Here is a 16,230-nt window from a genome sequence, read left to right as displayed (position 1 = left end):
CTGACTTTGTTTGTTTTGATGTATAATCCTAGCCCAATTTTTTAAGTATGCCCTTTGAGATTTGATGTGAGCATCTTTTTTCCCCCATAAAAAATGATGATCGGGATTTTTATTTACATAAAAATACTGTTCTTAGTCTGTACACACAGTTCTTGGTTTAAAATAGATCTTGAAGCAACCCAGGGGGTTCTTGTAATGATCTTTTTGTTTTACAAGAGATGAAACTAAAGCCTGAATGATGAAACTAAAGGGTGCTCAAATAACTTTCCAAAGTCACAGAGTTGATTGGAAGCAAAGCTAATACTATATATAACTTAGGTCTTCTGATGCCCTGTCCTGTGTTTTTTCTTAAATCAGAAATGGAGTGCTTTGGAGGAATTAATGTGTTTGGTTTCTTAAATGTGAATGAGATTTAAGTGAGCATTTCAGAAAGCTTCTTGCAAAAGGAATGAATATAACTGGCTACAATCCGGGTCTTGGTTGAGCATTCTTTCTATTCAGTTGTGATACACTTCATTGATTCTGTGAGGTTTTTGTCAATCCTTTTGCTAATGTCAGTGATTTTCCAAAATTTCTCAGTTTTTATTATGCTGCTGCTTTGTACTTTTCAAAAACTGTCCTATTCTGCTGCACTTTTTAAAAATTTACCTTTTAGCTTTAGGTAACAGAAACATTTCATACTTTATTCCTACCATTCAAAAATACTTGCCACGGTCCTTAAACTCACTGACGTTTTGCGGCATATTTCTCATGGCATATCTGGGAGTTGATTTAAATGTCTTCTTCTTTTTAAGGCTGTGTTTCTGAGCTCTTTCCCTGCCGTGTACTCAGAACTGTTGAAGCTCTTTGATGTCCGGGAAGTAGCCAACTTGGTCCAGGACACCCTGGGCAGTCTACCAGCCATCCTGCATGTGGATGATTCCCTGCAGGCCATCAAACTGCAGTGCATTGGCAAAACTGTGGAAAGCCAGCTTTATACCAACCCAGGTAGGGTGCTGAGTCTCTTGGAGGAAATTGTGCCTCTGAAAAGCCATTTTGTACATCTTGTAGCCATTGGTCAGCAGATGCAATTAAAAACAAAAAACTAAAAGGCATTTTCTCAAAACCATTGTTTATTTGGATGGTAAATGTATTTAGTAGTCAAATACGAAAGTATGGCGATTAAAACTTTATTTCTGGAAAGAATGAAAACTAATGATTACATTATTGTTTTTTATGCTTAATGGGATCTAACTCTTTCCTTCAGAGATGCTTACAGGTACCTGATAGGATCCTTATTTGTCTCTTTTGTTTTTAAAAGTTTTTCATCAATTTACATTCTGAAGCTGTATGAAACTTTGCATTATTGTTGATTTTTACTTTACCCCAAGAGCAAGTGGTCAGTGACTCAAATTAATTTTGTTATAACTGTTAGTAAGCTCCACTGCCTCTTGTTTTCTTCTGTTTTTTTTTTTTTTTTCCCGAAGAAATAACAGAGTGAGTACTAACCTCGTTTTAAAGTTTATTTTAAGAAATTTTAATCAGTCTCCCAACTAAAAAACTTATTAAAATAGATTCTATTAATAATTATTTTCCCTGACAGGCACGGTGGCTCACACCTGTAATCCCAGCACTTTGGGAGGCCAAGGCGGCCAGATCACTTGAGGTCGGGAGTTCAAGACCAGCCTGGCCAACATGGTGAAACCCCATCTCTACCAAAAATACAAAAAAATTACCCGAGTGTGTTGGGAGGTGCCTGTAATCTCATCTACTCGGGAGGCTGAGGCGGGAGAGTCGCTTGAACCTGGGAGGCAGAGGTTGCAGTGAGCCGAGATGGTGCCACTGCACTCCAGCCTGGGCAACAGAGCAAGATTCTGTCTCAAAAAAAAAAAAAAGAATGATTTTCCCATATGAATGTATGTATGATTTTTTGAAATAGTTTTATATATAGTAAACAATTTTTTACATATTTTCTTGTAAAATATTTTATACATACATTTAAGAATAGAGCATAATAATGGCAAATCATTAACAAATCTTAACATTACCACTTATTTGCTTTAGTTTTTGTTTTTTTTTTTTTTTTGAGACAGAGTCTCGCTCTGTTGCCCAGGCTGGAGTGCAGTGGCACGATCTCGGTTGACTGCAACCTCTGCCTCCCAGGTTCAAGCGATTGTCCTGCCTTAGCCTCCTGAGTAGCTGGGATTACAGGTGCGCACCACCACACCCAGCTAATTTTTGTATTTTTAGTAGAGGCGGGGTTTCACCACGTTGGTCAGGCTGCTCTCAAACTTCTGACCTTGTAATCCACCCACCTCGGCCTACCAAAGTGCTGGAATTACAGGCATGAGTCACCGCACCTGGCCTTGCGTTAGATTTTTTAATAAGAAATTCATCACAGATATACTCAAGGTCCTCCTGTCTAGGCTCCCACTTCCTTCATAGAAATTTCCACTATCAGAGATTATGGTTCCTATTTTCTATTCCTTTATTAACATAGCTTTAAACATATATTGTATGATTTTTTCTTCTTTACAAATTTTTAAATCATTTCATCTTTAAATGATAACACTACATTGTATGTCACTCTTTGGAGTTTTTTTTTTTTTTTTATTAATATTATACTTTTTTTTTCTTTTTTTTTTTTTTGAGACAGAGTCTTGCTCAGCCACCCAGGCTGGAGTGCAGTGGCACGATCTCAGCTCACTGCAACCACTGTCTCCCGTGTTCAGATGATTCTCCCGTCTCAGCCTCCTGAGTAGCTGGGATTACAGGCACCCACCATCATGCCTGGCTAATTTTTGTATTTTGGTAGAGAAGGAGTTTCACCATGTTGGCCAGGCTGGTCTTGAACTCCTGACCTCAGGTGATCCGCCCACCTCAGCCTCCCAAAGTGCTAGGATTACAGGCGTGAGCCACCACACCCAGCCTAATATTGTACTTTTATATTTTTCCATGCCACTAGATATAGCTCTACTTCATTATTTTTTACTGTTGTATGATATTCCACTGTATGAACATATCACAGTTAATTTATTTTTTCTCCTGTTGAAGGACTTTTGAGATATTTCTAATTATTTTTTCTGAAATAGCACTTCAAACAATGTAAAAGAAAGTTCAACCTTCCGATTTCTCCCAATAAAAACATATCCTGGAGAAAAGATATTTCTTGTAGTGGTTTTCCGACTCTGCTGCTCAGAGCCCTAAGGGTTCTGTGCAGTGACTCAGGAATCTCTCTGGGGTTGGGAACAGGTACTGTGCAGGGGATGTAGGTCCCAATGGAGCACCCTACTGTAACTCAAACACCAACCCTGCTTTCACCACACTAAGAAAAGTTCACTCCTGTCTCAGAGGAATTGCTGATTTCTGCCATATTTCTCCCACACTGACCAGATAATTCTTTGTTAAGTTAAAGTCTTACACTAAAAGAGCAAGACAGTCATCAAAATCGTTTTCAAATGTAAGGAAAATATTATGGGGGTTTGTGTTCATTGCCTCTGAGAAATGTAATCTGTCTTTGGGCCCAGTTCCTTGTTGGTTCCTGATGCTCCATAGTCAATGGAGAAATCAGGACTAGAAAGATACACAGAGAAGAAGCTGCTGTGATGCAGGATAAAGAATGTTGGGTCCCATGGGAATTGATGAGACTATGTACTATGGTAAGGGATGGAAGGAATCATGAGACCCAAGAACTGTTGACCCTGCAGGGTCTGTGCCAGTGCCCTGGAAGAGAGGCTCAGGGCCAGTGTAGGGAAGCTGGTAATTGTGAATACAGTGGCATGGAAAAGGAAGAGAAGAGGAAACCCTGTCTGCTCATGTTGTGTGGGAAGCTCTCCATGGAGGATGATTATGGACAAGCAACAGTGGCTCACGATCAACAGAATCCTTAGCACGTGCAGATGTTCTACAGAGAAAAGGCTTTTGTCACTGCCGCAGCAGGATGTGGCTTGGCTTGGTGTTTCCTAACTCATCATTGAAGAAAACAGAGACTGTGATGTATAGATGGGCTGGGCAGAACACATCAAGAAGGAGCCCATCCTCATGGGGAAAACTAGGAAGTGTCCCTGAGAGCCTTCCAGGGCTCAGAGTACCTTCTGTTTAAATCACAAGTGACTACACAATACTGCTTAGGGAAACGTGGAAAGTGCTTCTAGTGACTTTGGCATTCTAAATCAGAAACTGTGGACTTATGGGACTGATGGGCATATTTATGTTGTCTAGTTGAAAGAGCAGATGTTGGAAGGAAAAGAAGAGGTGAAATGCAAACAGCAGGCTCCACAGACAGTGTCAGAGAACAGGACGTGATATCTTGGGTCGTGGTTAACTGGAGAGTATGATCCTCACAAGGGCCTTGGTACATCTCACAAAAATATGCTGATTCTGTCTGACTGGAGGGGAAAGAAGAGGGACAATATAAAACTGTATAACTAAAGAACTATAATAAAAGAGGGCCCAGTAGTCCACTCAAAACAAAAGGTAAAAGGGTTAAGCCTAACACTTCTGACCTTTCATTTAAAAAATTAACACACACAGCCCGGGCGCGGTGGCTCACGCCTGTAATCCCAGCACTTTGGGAGGCCGAGGCAGGCAGATCACAAAGTCATGAGATCGCAAGGTCATGAGATTGAGATCATCCCGGCTGACACGGTGAAACCTCCATCTCTACTAAAAATACAAAAAATTAACTGGGCATGGTGGTGGGTACCTAGTCCCAGCTACTCAGGAGGCGGAGGCAGGAGAATGGCGTGAATCTGGGAGGCGGAGCTTGTAGTGAGCCGAGATCACGCCACTGCACTCCAGCCTGGGCGACAGAGCGAGACTCCGTCTCAAAAAAAAAAAAAAAAAAAAAGAATTAACACACACGTACACAATTTTTACAACAGCAAAAGGATTTTTTTGGGGGATGGGGAACTTGGGATTGAATGCCGTAGGTTTCTATCTTATTTTCCCAGAGATAACTGTATCCAAATGACAAGGGATGGGTAAAAAAAAATTCTTTTATTATAAACATAATAGCATCACCAAAATATGGAAATAAGACTCATTTTAGATACAGTTATGATGTAGTCATTTCCCATTGCTGCTGTGACAATAATCGCAAACTTAGTGGCTTAAAACAACATAAACTTCTTATCCTACTGGTCCACAGGGTGGAAGTCCAAAATTGTTCTCGGTGGGCTAAAATTAAGATATTACCAGCATCTCTACAAAAAATAAACAAAAAATAAGTGTGGTGGTGCATACCTGTGGTCTCCGCTACTCAGCAGGCTGAGGTGGGAGGATCACTTGAGCCCAGGGGGTTGAGAATACAGTGAGCCATGATGGCACCACTGCACTCCCACCTGTCTGACAGATGGAGACCCTGTCTCAAAAAAAGGGGGGAGCAAAGAGTACAGTTGGCTCACATTTTAAGAAAATGAATTTCAAAACCTTTTCAGACCTTAGATGTTACAAGCCCATCAAGATATCTAGGAAGTTCTAAAAGCTGACATTTTATTAGAATCCTGTATTAGTCAGATTTCTCCAGAGAAACAGAACCAATAGGGTGTGTGTGTATATACATGGAGGACGGAAGGAAGGGAGGGAAGGAAGGAAAGGAAGGGAAAGAAGGAGGAAGGAAGGAAGGAAGGAAGGAAAGGAGTCATAAGGAAATGGTTTACATGATTATAGAGGCTGGGAAATCTCATATCTGCAGTCAGTACACTGGAGACCCCTAAGAGCTGATGATATAGTTTCAGTCTGAGACTAAAGGCCTGAGAAGCAGGAGAGATGATGGTATAAGTTACAGTTCAAGTCTAAGTCCAAATGTAAGAGAAGACCATTGTCCTAGCTCGAAGATCATCAGGAAGAGAGAGCATATTCTCCATTACTCAGCCTTTTCTTCTATTCAGGCTCTCAACAGAGTGGATGAGGCTCACCACATTGGGGAGGACAGTTTGCTTAACTCTGTCCAACAATTCCAGGGTTATTCTCCTGCAGAAACTTCCTCACAGACACACCCAGAAAAATGTTTAACCAACTATGTGGACACCCCATGGCCCAGAGAAGTTGACACATTAAAATTAACCACCACAAATCCCAAGGAGAAAAAAGCAGAGGAGGCATGCAAAGGAAGAAGCATGGCTGCAGAATAGTCATGGTTGAGCTTAGAGTAGAAATTAACACATAAGAGAAGACAGAAAGAAGGACATATGTGAATGTCAGCACCAAAGAAGGGAATGAAATGTTGTCATGGGAAGATTCAAGCCAGGCTGCATTAAGGGTCTCTGGGCAGCCTCACAGCTGGACAGAGCAGGCAGGAGGACTGAATCACCCCCTTGGTCACACCCCCAAGGTCAAATTCTAGAACATCTGACCAAACCTAAAGGACACAGATAACTTTTGGAATCTAAATAGATTGGTATTTAATGTCTAAACAATCTGGGGTCCAGGTGGACTTATTTAAAGCATTAAAAATCAGCAACTCATTTTTCCCTTTCTCCCCCAAATTTTATTCTTCCTATTTACTGAAGGACATGAATAGAAGAGTCTAAATAGTTTTGGAGAAGACAGCTTTGGCAATGACAAAAGGGTAGATTTGATGCGGAGAGATTGTTGGGGAAGGAGGAAGTGAAGAGGGTAGCAGAGACATAGTTTAGGGCATGGTAGTGAGAGGTCAGGAACAGGGTCTCCCGGACTTTGCAAGGTCAGATCTGCTAGAGCTGTGGGTTTTACATTCACTTTGCATTTGTCACCATTGCTTGGTACTTGATGATTTGTTTAAGAGATGGCTGGAGTTAATGCTGAGCTATTTTCTTGCTAAAAAATAGCTACATGTTTCTACTTTGGAAGAATTGAACAGTTTATCAGGCAAATCCCAGCACAGATAATAGAAGTAAATATAAAGACCTAAAGGCACTGATCGTGTGCCATTGGTGAGAAGCTTGCTGGTACGACTTGCTTTTGCCTACAAACTAAAAAATCAAGTGTTTTAGGGTAGGAATTTTTTAAAGTAGTCAAGAGTAATTGTTTTTCTTTTTGGCAGGAACTCCCCAGTCCCCATTAAGAATTTTGTGGGCCGGGCGCGGTGGCTCACGCTTGTAATCCCAGCACTTTGGGAGGCCGAGGCGGGCGGATCACGAGGTCAGGAGATCGAGACCACGGTGAAACCCCGTCTGTACTAAAAAATACAAAAAATTAGCCGGGCGTGTTGGCGGGCGCCTGTAGTCCCAGCTACTCGGAGAGGCTGAGGCAGGAGAATGGCGTGAACCCAGGAGGCGGAGCTTGCAGTGAGCCGCCACTGCACTCCAGCCTGGGCGACAGAGCGAGACTCCGTCTCAAAAAAAAAAAAAAAAGAATTTTGTGGATTTTATACAAAACTGCAATAAAAAATTAAGGGAAAGAAAGAGAAAGGTAGACTATTAGACTATTTTTAAAGTATACGCTAAGAATTAATGCTCTCCCCAACATTTTAGACCATAATATAAAGAAAGGATGTTTGATGGGTTTTTCTATTAATTTGATAACTTCAGGAATAAAATCTTACTACAGTTGATGGGTGCCTAGTAGCTTTTATTTCTTAGAACTATAAAGTGTAGTTTAGTGTTGGGTTTTATTGCATTGCAAGTGATTAAATTTCTTTTATTCTTAAAAATGACATTTGTTTAGAACTTTTCTGCTAGCCAGGGCTTGCAAAATAGAGAGTCCTTATAAAGAATAAAGTTGCATAAATAAGGGCTTCTTTTTTCTGTAGAAGCAGAGTAATAATGCAGGACCATTGGAAAAAATGTACAGACCTTAGTTTTTTTAAATATGGAATTTGTGATGATGATCCAATATAAAAGTATATTTTCAAAAACTACCTGGGACCTCAAGAAAGCCTTTGGCTAAAAATCACTAGTGTTTTGTTCCTTCAGTCTCAATCCCTTTATCTCACCCTTCCTCTTACCCCTTACCTGTATTCTCCTCTGGCTCCCTCTCCCAGGCTTTTCCAAATGGGAAAACCTCAGGGGTGAAGGCCTTTCCAGGTGTTCTTCATCATCAGGGAGCTCTGAAAGCACTTGCTGAAAGTTTAACAGTTTCCATAGTTTTTCAGGCTCTTTTCTTGGATTTTATGAAAGATTTGCCCACATAATGATTTTGGGTTTTCTGTTTTTGTTGTTGTTAGAGGTTAAACAGCTATAACCATGTTTAAGTGGATGTTCTTAATGAAGAACCTAGAAAGATGTATCTTTGAAAAATAGTTTCTACATCTGTCTCTAGACAGGGCAAAGATAAAATTAATAGTTTTAGGTAACACCTCACCCTGCACATAAAACTTAAGATGAAAAATATGCCTCACTGAAATCATAGTTGCCCCTAGGTTTTAACTGTGGGTTTTGAAAACAAATGTAAACTCACATATTTTGGGAGTCACAAGACTCCCCTTCAACTTAGTTCTCTTACTATGTTTCTGAACTTCTCAATGCTGATTGACAGTATAACAAGCACATTACTGGGGAAAGGGTGACACCTGTATCATTTCATTTCTTACACATCACTCATCCACATTTGCACAGATTTTCAGAGGGATGGGGAGCATGTGTGTCACAGGCAGCTGCCGTCCGTGGCTTGCAAGATAGTGGGAATCACTGTCTCCCTGTGCTCAGAGCAAGCACCAGCAGATGGAGTCATTGTAAACCAGACTGATAATGGGCCTCCTCACTCTTCCTGTTTAAGCTGTGTTTAAACCTGCACACAGAAATGCCAGGCTCTATTTCATTAGCCTGTAATATCCGGTAGAACTCATAATGGAGTCCATTCATTCAACAAATATTTATTATGGGCAGACTCCACAGTATTATAGTAGAAATATATTATGATGGAAATACTATAACAGATTGAACCAATACAGTCCCTGCCCTCTGTCTGTTTACAGTAAAGCACAAAAGTAGATGTCGAACAAATAATTATAATATGATAAAGTACAGCAGCATTTGTGATGGAGCAAGTTTCCAGGGTGCCACGTAGCAGGGAGATCTGAGCAAATCTTGGGGCTCATTCCACCTGCTTAGCCTCAGTTAATGCCATCCATGTGCTGATCCAACTCTCACATTTATATTTCTAGGCCAGATCTCTCCTCGGGGTTCCAAACTTGAGTATCCAACTGTGTTCTTAACATCTCTCGTGGATATCTCACAGGCTCCTTAAATTCAGCATGTCTAAAATGGAAATCTCAACTTTTTTCTCTCTGAGCTTAGTCTCCCCTGGCTCAGTAGGTGGCAGCACCATCCACCTAGAAGCCTCAGAGTCGTTTCTTCTCCCTTTTGCCCTTTTAAGACACCTCACGTGCTTCTGTAGCTTCCCCACACCCCGACTGCCTCCTCTCCAGTCCAGCTGCGTTTGCTGTGAGCTGCGTCTGTCCCTTCTCTCCTTGTTTCCTGTATTTCCTTTCACCTACCCATCTGTTAGCCAAAGTTACCTTTAGAAACATACCAGATGATGTCACTCCCAGCTGCTACTCACATCCCAGTTCTGTCTTACTCAGGGGCACGGTCCAGAATTGATCTTCCATGCCCTGTGATGTGGCCCCGCCCACCTGCCTCATCTCATCTCTTTGCTACTTTTCTCTGTTTGGAATCCAGTTTCTTCAGCTCCTGCCCAACAGAGTTAATTCCCACTTATCCTACATGGTTCAGTCTCTCATTTTCTTAAGAAATCTTGCTGCCCCACTGACTCAATTATCACTTATAGTACACTGTGTTTTGCTTCTTGAATCACCTAGCACAATTATAATGAAATAGAGAATTGGGTATTTCATTGATTAACATCTGTTTCGCTCCTCCACCCCAGAAGGGAAACCCCAGAGGCCAGGGACTTTATCTGCCTTGATCACAATGATATCTTCAGCTTCCCTAATAGTGCCTGGTGCAAAGTAGGTGCTTAATAGATGTTTCGTGAACACTAGGTACTGACTGAGTCATGGGTTAGGGATCGGGATACAGTAGCAAAAGCTACTGAATAGTCGGGTGCGGTTGCTCACGCCTGTAATCCCAGCACTTTGGGAGGCCGAGGCAGGTGGATCACCTGAGGTCAGGAGTTTGAAACTAGCCTGGCCAACATGGTAAAACCCTGTCTCTACTAGTGTAGCAGGATGAGCCGCAGTCAGAACTCCTCAGACACTGAGTTAAAGAAGGAAGGGCTTTATTTGGCTGGGAGCATCGGCAAAACTCATGTCTCAAAAACCGAGCTCCCTGAGTGAGCAATTCCTGTCCCTCTTAAGGGCTTACAACTCTAAGGGGGTCCGTGTGAGAGGGTCGTGATCGATTGAGCAAGCAAGGGGCTGCATGCACCAGTAATTAGAACGGAACAGAACAGGACAGGGATTTTCACAGTGCTTTTCCATACAATGTCTGTAATCTATAGATAACATAACCGATGAGGTCAGGGTCTAATTGGTAGATCTTTAACTACCAGGCCCAGGGTGTGGCACCGGGCTGTCTGCCTGTGGATTTCATTTCTGCCTTTTAATTTTCATTTCTTCTTTTCTTCGGAGGCAGAAATTGGGCATAAGACAATATGAGGGGTGGTCTCCTCCCTTACTAAAAATACAAAAATTAGCCAGGCACGGTGGACCGCACCTGTAGCCCCAGCTAGTCCGGAGGCTGAGGCAGGAGAATCACTTGAACCTGCGAGGAGGTTGCAATGAGCCAAGATCATGCCACTGCACTCCAGCCTGGGTGACAGAGCAAGACTCCGTCTAAAGCAAAAAACAAACAAACAAAAAAGCTACTGAATAAATGATGTGTATTGAAAAAATCTTATTGGAAAAGCAACTTTTTGGGCTAAGGATGAGCACGAATATGACAATAAAACAGTGTGTGGCAGGGTGGCTATGTAGGAGTCCCAGGCCAGGAGGTGGCACGACTACCAAAAGTAAGATGTACACAGTACATGTGTCTTGCTTTAGGAAGGATGCCTGAGGTGGAGGCATTCAGGGTGGGATTAAAGCCCGTGGGTGGAATCTGGGAGCTTAATACAGGGATCATCAGTAGCCCTCCACTGTTGCTTTCCTCTGTGATCCTGACGTTGTCTGCATGAGAATGTAGCCCACTGAATCTGCGGTCTTTTCCTCTCTGAGTTCTTGTTGTCTGTATTCCAGTGTCTGAAAGGCTTGTTTGCAGGTTTTGCAACTGGCTGTGACTTTGGCAGTTCAATTCCTGGTGGCTTTGATCACAGAGGCCCATCCTAGCTCTGATGTCAGGCTTTCTGTAGTCAGCAGCTCTGCTACATACAAAGCTGTGCTGCAACGTGTCCTTCTGCCTCCCTTGTTTACAATCTCCCCATATTGAGGCCGCCCCACAGCAGTGCCCATGTCCAGCCCATGCTAGAGCCCAGTTTGTGGAATATAATGGCCAACCCTTGTGTGGCTGCCATGGGACTCACAGACCTCGCTCTCTTGGTGACCGATGCTGACTTCAAGGATCCCTGTCTAAAGCTTGTTGGTAGAGAAGGCAAAAGTATGACTCCTCAAAATTAACCTAAAGGAGGAAATCTACCTAGCTTCCCTTGCTCTTTCCTAGTCCCGTGTCCAGTGGGGATTACTGATGGGAGCTGGCTGTATATCCACTCAAGTGTAGACCAAAAAAGTAAATGAGAGTCACTCCTTATACACTCAAGGAGACATAAAACACAGTGAGCTTTATCTGAGATGTGGAATATGAGTGTATCAGCTCTTTCAAGGAGAGAACCTGCATGGCAGATTCTATTGTTAAATGCATGGAAAGTTAGTGAATGTTCAACTTGGATTGTTTTATGGGGGGTCTTATTTGATGGGCCTGGTTGTTTTCTTTTAAAGGTAAGAATTAGCATATCAACCAGTCAGCTTGTTTGGCATTTACCCACCCATTCTATCAATTGCACTGGCTGGCATTGCCCAAGTAGTGGAGAAAAAGCAAATCTGCAAGCTAGGTTGTTATATATTTCTTTTTATACATGCCACACAAATTATTTGTCCACCTTACTTACTTTTTTGCAGTTGATATTTTCTTAACAATTGGCTGCAAATTGAATTTTTAGAAATCAAATCCCCCTAGCTGAAGGAACATATCAGATAAGCTTTATCTTCCTTTCTAATTAAACATTACTAGGCAATGACTACTGGCACTTAAATTTTCAGGGGTTTTTTTTTTCCTGGTACTTTTTGTCAAGTAATTGATTTGTAAATAAGTATTTAAGTTCCCTGGTGAGGCTTAATGTTTAAAGAAGGCTTGGAATGAATTATTTTACAAGTTTGGATTTGAATATTCTGTATTTGTTTTCTTAATGTATAGAATGCCTGTGCCTTATGTTGTCTGTTATGATGCTAAACCTGAGGCCGGACCTCGTTATTTTGGTAACCCAGTGGCAGGCATCAAAAGAAATAGGAGACTCTGGCTGAGCATGGTGGCTCAGGCCTGTAATCCTAGCACTTTGGAAGGCCAAGACGGGTGAATTGCCTAAGCTCAGCAGTTCAAGACCAGCCTGGGGAACATGGTGAAACCCCGTCTCTACTAAAAATACAAAAAATTAGCCGGGCATGGCAGCATATGCCTGTAATCCCAGCTACTCAGGAGGCTGAGAAACAGGAGAATCACTGAAACCCAGGAGGCGGAAGTTGCAGTGAGCCAAGATCGTGCCATTGCACTCCAGTCTGGACGACAGAGTGAGACTCTGTCTCAAGAAAAAAAGAAAAAAAAAGGAGAGAGAGAGAGGCACTTTCACAGTTGTGGATGCTTTATTTGAACTCCTTATCACTTTTAGTAGCATACAGAATCACTTTTATCTATAGATATAGGATAAAATTGAAAGAGGAAGAAAGGAGAATAACACTTACATAGCACTCATTGCATTCCAAGCACTGCTAGCTAATATGATCTGTAAAACAATCCCAGGAGGAGTTACCATTGCTGTCCTCGTTTTACAGATGAAAAGACTGAGGCTAGTATTTCACAGAACTGGAATTCTAATCTAAGCAGTCTAATTCTTGGGTCCTCAAGTAGAAAGAAGGCAACAAATAGGGATCTTAAACAGGGACAGTGGTGCAAGTCAAGTAGAATTTTTAATTTTGATTGAATGTAATTTATCACTTATCTTTGATAGTTTGAGGTTTTGTACCTGTTTAAGAAATCTGTATCTAACTCAGAGTCACTAGAATTTTCTTCTATGTTTTCTTTCAGAACTTTTTTTTTTTTTTTGAGATGGAGTCTCGCTCTGTCTCCCAGGCTAGAGTGCAGTGGCGCAATCTTGGCTCACTGCAACCTCTGCCTCCCAGGTTCAAGCGATTCTCCTGCCTCAGCCTCCCTGGTAGCTGGGACTACAGGTGCGTGCTGCTACACCTGGCTAATATTTTGTATTTTTAGTAGAGACAGGGTTTCATCATGTTAGCCAGGATGGTCTCAATCTCCTGACCTCATGATCCACCCGCCTCAGCCTCCCAAAGTGCTGGGATTACAGGCGTGAGCTACCACGCCCGGCTTTTTCAGAACTCTTATACCTTTGGCCTTTGCATTTAGGTCTATGATCTATACCAAGTTAAATTTTGTATTTGGTGTAAGGTAAGGATAGAGGGTTTTTGTTTTTGTTTTTAACATATGTGTATCCAATTGTTCTAGCACCATTTGTTGAAAAAAACTATTGTTTTTCCATTGAATTACCTCGGCATCTGTTAAAGAAAAATTATTTAATGACATTTGCTGAGGATGGTAAGTGTCATATGCATCCATGTGAAAGAGACCACTGAACAGGCTTTGTGTGAGCAATAAAGGTTTTTAATCACCTAGGTGCAGGTGGACTGAGTCCAAAAAAGGAGTCAGCAAAGGGAGATGGGTGGGGCAGTTTTATGGGATTTGGGTAGGTAATGGAAAATTACAGTTAAAGGGGGTTGTTCTCTTGTGGACAGGGGTGGGGGTCACAAGATGCTGGGTGGGAAGCTTCTGAGACTCATTGTCCAGGAGAAGGAATGTCACAAGGTCAATCGATCAGTTAGGGTGGGGCAGGAACAAATCACAATGGTGGAATGTCATCAGTTAAGGCAGGAACTGGCTAATTTCACTTCTTTTGTGGTTCTTCAGTTGCTTCAGGCCATCTGTATATATATGTGCAGGTCACAGGGAGTATGATAGGTTAGCTTGGGCTCTGAGGACAGTAAGTCAGGCTTTTTTCAAGGTGAGGGTCATGGTGATAGGTGTGGGAATGGCTGCAAAGGGATTTTGCAATAGGGGAGAAAGATTGGGCTGAATTTCTAATATAGCATGGGTAAGTGGGACTTCATAGCCAAGGAACAGAGTCAGGGTGGGTAGACAGGAAATTATTAAGAGGAAACATTAAAGATAAGGGTGGGAGGTGGGGGCAGGGAGTGTGCGAATTCTGGTTAAACTGACCTAACGGGATTCTTGCTGAGGACAGGGCAAGGTGATCAGATATCACCTGGGAATGGTGGAGGATGAGGAACTCAATCAGATATCAAGGGTGTTATCAACTTTATATTAATATATTGTTGGAATTGATTTGCTAAAGTTTTGAAAAGCGTTTTTATATCTGTAGTTACAGATACAAAAATAAATTTTTTTAAGGTATAAGCTCACAGGTTTAAGAGAATGGAAGAAGAGATACAATGCATAAGAAATAGCAGCAATTTTTACAAGGCTGGGTGGCAGTTGACTTGCAGACAAGACAAGGCTAAAATGTGGGCATGGTGTGTGTGGAGTTAGGGTAGAGCCAAGGAGCAAACTAATTTATTCCACAGAACCTCAGAAGACTCAGGTAGGCTTCAGAAAGGATCAGGAATTGAAAATATCAGGTAGCTCTGAAGATGAAATTGATTCATTTTCATGTGCGTTGCACCCTTCATCTTCAGAGAAACTGATCAGCCCAAGAGAAACCGTCTCAAATACTGAACTCTGGGGCCCCTGCTCCAGTGGAACACCTAGCTTCCCCATCCTGCAGTGATGCTTCATTAGTTCACAAGCTTGCCTAGGCATACAGAGATTTTGTGATTTCCAGTTAGCATTTTAGTGCCTTACATGTAAAGATGGACAATGAAGGATCATCAGATATTGGAGAAAAGCCCCTCATGTGAAAAGCAGAAGCCAAAATAAATAAAGAAAAAAGTAATCCCAGCACTTTGGGAGGCTGAGGCAGGTGGATCACCTGAGTTCAGGAGTTCAAGACCAGCCTGGCCAACATGGTGAAACCCTGTCTCTACTAAAAATACAAAAACTACCTAGGCGTGATGGCACGTGCATGTAGTCCCAGCTACTGGGGAGGTTGAGGCGGGAGAAACACTTGAACCCAGGAGGCAGAGGTTGCAGTGAGCCAAGATTGCACCACTGTACTCCAGCCTGGGCAACAGAGCGAGACTCCGTCTCAAAAAAAAAATAATAATAATAACTAGGAAGAAAAAGATAGTTCAGGGAGCAAAACTGTTACCAGAATAAGGGTCTTGAGTGTGAGATGTTCAGGTCCTTGGCATTCTGAACAATTCGGCAAAACACACAAAGTAACAAAGGAATGCAACACAGGAACCAAGCAGCAAAAACGGGAATTTGTTAAAGTGAGAAAGCACTCCACAGGATGGGAGTCAGCCCAAGCAAGCAGCTCTAGGGCCCGGTTACAAAGTCTTCTGGGTTTGAAGCACTTCTTTTGAGGTCCTTTATCTGGATGAAGGATTTGATCTGTGGCTAATTAAAGGCTGAGATGAATTGGCACCCTATGCAGATGAAGGGATGGTTGATGGTCCCTGCTTGGCCTGTGGCCAATCCAGAGCATTTTCCCTTTCCATCTGAGAGGTGGTAGAAGGGGAGGATGGTAGGGAGAGGAGCCTTTGATACTTGTTACTCATACGTTGGGAGAGGGGGGGTTTTCCTTTTGGTTCAGCTTTTGGAAGTTTGCATTAATAGGCCTTAAGTTCCCTGCCCCCAGACTCAGGTGTTTTCCCTTTTTATCCAGCTCTGGGAAGTCAGCATGAATTGGCCTTAGATTCCCTGCCCCAGACCGTAGTGTTTTTCCTCGATTCAGCTTTAGGAAGTCAGCACAAATTGGCCTTAGATTCCCTGTTTCCAGACCCTATTTTCCTGCCTCAAAACAAATTTTAAAAAATATCTGATTTCCTCAGGGAGAGAAGAGAATGCATCTGTGAAACAAGAATGGGAAGCTCTGAAAAGAGAACATTCAGAGAAATAAACAGGAATGGCTGCATAATGCAAATACAAGACCTGTTGTTCAAAAATTAAGAATTTCAAGGTGGCAGTAGCA

General features: G+C 42.2%; 1 protein-coding gene across 5 annotated transcripts in view; it reads left to right on the top strand.

Moving 5' to 3' along the window:
* DOCK4 (dedicator of cytokinesis 4) overlaps positions 1 to 16,230 on the top strand; it is a 472,131-nt gene that overhangs the window by 332,729 nt on the left and 123,172 nt on the right. For all 5 annotated transcript variants that reach the window (XM_063642121.1, XM_055283724.2, XM_063642120.1 and 2 more), the window contains exon 23: positions 795 to 987. In XM_063642121.1, the coding sequence (XP_063498191.1) occupies positions 795 to 987 (193 nt within the window). The remainder of the gene's footprint in view (positions 1 to 794; positions 988 to 16,230) is intronic.

Source organism: Symphalangus syndactylus, chromosome 6 (assembly GCF_028878055.3).
Source record: "Symphalangus syndactylus isolate Jambi chromosome 6, NHGRI_mSymSyn1-v2.1_pri, whole genome shotgun sequence".
NCBI lineage: Eukaryota > Metazoa > Chordata > Mammalia > Primates > Hylobatidae > Symphalangus > Symphalangus syndactylus.
Note: the sequence above shows the minus strand (reverse complement) of the source record. Positions and strands in the feature narration are given on the sequence as shown.